Source organism: Atta colombica, unplaced genomic scaffold (genome assembly GCF_001594045.1).
Source record: "Atta colombica isolate Treedump-2 unplaced genomic scaffold, Acol1.0 scaffold238, whole genome shotgun sequence".
NCBI lineage: Eukaryota > Metazoa > Arthropoda > Insecta > Hymenoptera > Formicidae > Atta > Atta colombica.
In genome coordinates this window covers 2,284,498-2,289,978 of record NW_017259336.1, presented here as the reverse complement: position 1 = coordinate 2,289,978, position 5,481 = coordinate 2,284,498, and the positions used below count along the sequence as shown (strand labels likewise).

The following is a 5,481-nucleotide window of genomic DNA, read 5'->3' as shown; positions in this document are numbered from 1 at the left end:
GTAAAAATCAATTTAGACCTTGGCTAGGTGACCGCTCCGCGTTCGCACGGCGTTGCTGCGACGCGGCCGCTCTGCTCTCTCTGGCGAGGCGACGAGAGCCACGCTTCTCTGGAGGTGCCGGGCTGCCGATTGCCACCACCGCACCACTACCACGAACCACGAGCTCGGGGCCACGGGCCAAGCTCCGGTAGTCACGAGCGACCAATTCATCGAGCTGGTGCTCCGATCGTGGTGCTAGCGACGCGACGCGTCGGTATCGCGTGCGTAAAAGCATATTACATGCGCTCATACAATATATACACACGTACGCGTGACATACTCGTACACTCACACGATACAACCATTACGTATACGCACGGAAGTTGTCGGTGCATACACGTATACACGCAGCCACGCGTGCGTACGCACTATTCGCGCGCGCGACACGAAGAAGCATCTCGCAACGGAAGGAGCAGCGGTGGAAAAGCTCGAATGAGAGAGCACTACTCGCGTATAAAGTGGCATCGGGTACATAGCGAAAGAGAAAAAGAGCGAGAGAAAAAGAGAGAGGGATAGAGAGATAGTAAGGGGGAGAGAGAGAGAGAGAGAGAGAGAGAGAGGGAGAGAGAGAGAGAGAGCGAGAGCGAGAGAGAGAATCGAGTTTCTCTGAGCCGAACATAGTGCGCGCAAGCTTGCGGAGAATAGTCCTGGTGGACGCCTGAGGGGGAAGATCGACGTGGGAGTCTCAGTGCCGGAGCTTGCGGAGACGCGCTACCTACTCGAGAAGAACTCCATCGTGGAGGTTTTCGACCGACTGGCGAGCTTCCGGAATTTCCGGGTTAGCGGGTCGGCGCGTCGCAAGGAACGGATTAAGCTTAATAGTCCGGATGCGTCGCGGGAGAAAAACGCGCGATGCTTGCGTAAGCAGTTGCGCGTGTCGATAAGATAGTTTCGTATTTCGTGCTCCGCGGCAATTGCCAGAAGAGTTCAACGCGGAAAGAGTCCGGGACCATATGAAGATAGACGCTGCGCGAAATGCGGAGCGTACTCAATTGAAGAAAGATTGCGTGCTGGTCGAAGTGTTCAATGAACGAAACTCGCTCGGTATTTGGCCCTCGAGCGAGTGACAAATATCTGTTTTTGTTCTGATGCGAAGCACGGTGGAGCTTTCAAAAAGTACGCTGGAAAGCTGCGGACACTCTTCTTTCGTTGACTGTTTGATGTTTACTCGTAAGCGTTTTCTCCTCTATTTTATAATCGGCTTCGGCGGAGCTTCATCTACCTGAATCTCAACTTTACGGATGTGACCGAGTTTATGATTGTGTGCTCGAATAATAGTGAAGGCTTTATAGAAGCAAGAAACGAAATTCTTCTCGTCCTTAGCCAATTGGCATTTACAAGATGGCACTTTGAAGAAAGCTTTATATCTCGATACTTGATATCTTACATAAAAAGCTCTTACTCTACGAAGTAGAGTAAGTTATAAGAAAAATTTTACAGAATTTCTAATGTTCTCTCGCATAAATTTCTAGATTTATTTTCTTAATTGTGATCATTTTTAGCCTTTAAAATACTTTTTCTTATTATCATTAAAAAAATAACGTTTCGTTACTCGTTTCGTTATGTGAACTAGTAGTGAGGATTGGATTCGGCTCGATAGAAACACGTTGAGTCTTGTCAACGAGCAATGTCATTGATAGCCGTCTCTCCGAGAAGTGCACTCATATCTGTGTATAGACTCGACGGAGAGCTCGAAAATTAGAGAATGTAGTGTCCTGTTTGCTGGCGGAGATTCAAGCTCAGGCTTTTGCGGCCAACCGAGCCGAAACAGGTGGAAGATCTCCGGCGCGATACTCTGAAGAGTACCACGAAGAGCTATCGCGTGACTATCGATGATGGTGGAAGGCACGTTGCCAGAACGCGGTTGGTTGGCCCGGCGCGCATCTTCGCTCGGATCGTGCTCTGCTGCGTGCCGGTCATCACTTCGTTAAGCTCGTTACATTTTTTTAAAGAGATCGAGCTAGAGAAAGAGAGAACTTTGAGGAATGAGAATGTGAAATGACGATTTTTAAGATCGTTCTCGAACTTAGGCTGTCGACGCCGACGTCATCATCATCATTGTTGTCGTCGTCGTCGTTGTTGTCGTCGTCGTCGTCGTCGTCGTCGTCGTCGTCGTCGTCGTCGTCGTCGTCGTCGTCGTCGTCGTCGTCGTCGTCGTCGTCATCACGATGTTGGAGGGGCAAATGTTATTTGGCTAGTTAGTTACATTTCTCCATGTGATTTTATAACGAATGCAACGAGACGCGATAAGAATCTGTTTCGATATTTGCATTTTGAAGAGCAAGAGCGACGATAAAAGATCTTTGCATAAACCGAATTTGTTTTCCCGCAAGAGGAAAGATTGTTGAGAAAATTAAATATACGCAACTGTGTGAGACGAATAGAAAAATAAATAATAGATAAATAAATGAGATAAGTAGACGGAAGTAGAAGGAAATAGAAAGGATAGTAAGAAAGATATAGTAAATAGATCTTGGATTTAAAAACTAAGATCTTAAAGGAACGTTAGAAGCCGAGAATTGAATTAAATCTAGAAATTAGCAATGTGATCGTTCTTTGAAAGAAATCTAGGCCAGTAGTAATCGTTACTATTCGATTGTGCGACGAGTTGAAGAAGCATGAATCAAACAAATGTCAGTTCGAACTGATTTAAGAAGATCCGTGACAAGAAGCAGCGTATTCCGTGCTGTGTGGAGGAAACACAAATTAAAGGAGAAAAAAGTCTTTAAGTTTAAAAGATTTATTGGATCTCTATGTAAAAGAAATCTTTCGAGAGTTGCAAAAAAGATCATTTCAAGTTCATTGCAAGAAAGATAACTGAGGTAATCGTCGAGATAGCTACGAATGTTTGAGTGACGAGCGGTGTCACAAATTTCAGTTCGTAAATATTCGAATTGGCAAAAAAGAAAAAACGCTTTATATGATTCAAGGATCTTATCCATCATCAAAGCAAGTATTTACCGTAAGTGATTGATACGGGGCGGATCATCGATGTTAGACTTGTTACGTACCTAGATCGCCAAGGTTTGTGAGAATCGATTTGACGTGTCAGGAGTAGAGTTGCCGACGCTTCGGGTACGGTAAACGCTGGCTCTCCCGCTACCCTGAAGGAAGATTCCACCTTCAAGTATGGCCTCGGTGGCAGCGTGGCTGCCATTCGCCCGTGCGGCGGCGATCGGTTGGGTACCGATCGCCACACACCCACTGCCACCGCCGCCGATCCCGAAAGATCGGCGCAAGGCCGACGACGAGAAGCTGCTGATCAACGTGAGCGGCCGTCGCTTCGAGACGTGGCGCAACACCCTGGAGAAATATCCAGACACGCTACTCGGTTCGAATGAACGTGAATTCTTCTACGACGAGGAGAGCAAGGAGTACTTTTTCGACCGGGATCCAGACATCTTCCGGCACATTCTCAATTATTATAGAACTGGCAAGCTACATTATCCGAAGCACGAGTGCCTGACGAGCTACGATGAGGAACTTGCATTCTTCGGTATCTTACCGGATGTGATTGGCGATTGTTGTTATGAGGACTATAGAGATCGCAAACGCGAGAACGCCGAACGGCTGATGGACGATAAGTTGAGCGAGAATGGTGACCAAAACCTCCAGCAGCTGCTCGACATTCGGCAGAAGATGTGGCGGGCCTTCCAGAATCCGCACATTTCTACTGCCGCGTTGGTATTCTACTATGTCACTGGATTCTTTATCGCTGTGAGCGTGCTTGCGAACGTGGTGGAGACTGTGCCGTGTGGCAATCGTCCGGGCCGTGCCGGCACTCTTTCATGCGGCGAGCGTTACAAGATCGTATTCTTCTGCCTGGACACAGCGTGCGTAATGATTTTCACGGCCGAATACCTGCTCAGGCTGTTCGCCGCTCCCAGCCGATGCAAATTCGCGCGCTCTGTGATGTCGATAATTGATGTGGTCGCGATACTGCCGTATTACATCGGACTTGGAATCACCGACAATGATGACGTGTCGGGTGCATTCGTGACGCTACGCGTGTTTCGCGTGTTCCGTATCTTCAAATTTTCACGCCACTCGCAGGGATTACGTATTCTGGGTTACACTCTAAAGTCCTGCGCTTCCGAGTTGGGTTTTCTCGTGTTCTCGCTCGCGATGGCTATCATTATCTTCGCTACCGTCATGTTCTACGCGGAAAAGAACGTCGACGGTACCAACTTTACCTCGATACCTTCCGCCTTCTGGTACACCATCGTAACGATGACTACGCTGGGGTAAATACAATATTTTGTTCATTATTATAAATTTGATATATTCAATATATATGTAATGAATATCTGTCTCTCTCTCTCTCTCTCTCAGTTGCAAAAATTACAATACATTGTTATATATTAAATCTTGCACATATTTTTCCTTACATATCATTTATTTCGTAATTACTTATTTATTGTTATTTAAATTAAGGCAAATTATAGTTACATCATACATATATAATAGCACATTTATCCGAGATACATTCTGGAGATGTCCTTAGGATGTTTAAAGGATATATGGACCTTCCCTGGAGGATTGTATATACATACACATAACTATAAATCAATGGCTGCGCTCAGCAGAGAAAACAGCTTTACAACTGTTATAAAATTTTTCAATATGATTGATTTATATTTCAATATGATTGATTGATACACATTTAAATCCATAAGAATCAAAAGCAGGAACCAATCATTTTCTTTTAGGGACAAATTATATTATATTATAATTTATCTGCTGTGGTAAAAATATGTTTTGTGATGTTCTTAATATATTTCCTCTTCTACATACGTGTCAATTTTTGTCATTGATCTTAATATGTTTATCTATATGTATCTATATAAATTTTAATTGACAGACTTATGTTATCTTTGAATAAATAGAATGTATTTTTATTTTGGAAGATTGTTACAAAGCGAAAAACTAATATGCGTATAAATATTTATTAGATATTAAATTTATGTGAATTTTTCACGTTAAAAAGCTTGATTTTTACAAATTTAAATATACAGTTAAGAAGCATTTAATCATATTGAGTTGTAAATGCGAAATTTGTAAAAATCTCCCTTATATATTAAATATACAATTAAGAAGATTTTTACAAATTTTGCACTTACAACTCATGTAACTCAATTTGAAAACAGAGTATAATAGTACACTTACAATGCGTCAAGTTATGTACTCTATATAATGGAATTGTCCGTTGAAGTACAAGAGAGTTTGAGTATTTGACACAATCTGGTGACCAACTTTAGCGTCGTTATAACTTTTTAACGAGATCGTCACGGTTCCTTGCCCATATGTAGCATTTTTATACGAAACATTGTTTCGCGAACGTTTAATGTTTTGCACTTTAAATTATTTCGATACCGTGCACTTTCTATGCTTCCACGCTTTCATTTATTATGCTTTCAAATTTTTCCGAATTATTACTGCTTT

At 43.2% G+C, this 5,481-nt stretch overlaps 1 protein-coding gene across 4 annotated transcripts in view; it reads left to right on the top strand.

The window, feature by feature from the left end:
• The first annotated feature begins 2,800 nt into the window (after positions 1 to 2,800).
• Positions 2,801 to 5,481, top strand: part of LOC108688778 (potassium voltage-gated channel protein Shal) — a 98,626-nt gene continuing 95,945 nt past the window's right edge. For all 4 annotated transcript variants that reach the window (XM_018195182.1, XM_018195185.1, XM_018195183.1 and 1 more), the window contains exon 1: positions 2,801 to 4,283. In XM_018195182.1, the coding sequence (XP_018050671.1) occupies positions 3,169 to 4,283 (1,115 nt within the window). In that variant the 5' untranslated portion in view covers positions 2,801 to 3,168. The remainder of the gene's footprint in view (positions 4,284 to 5,481) is intronic.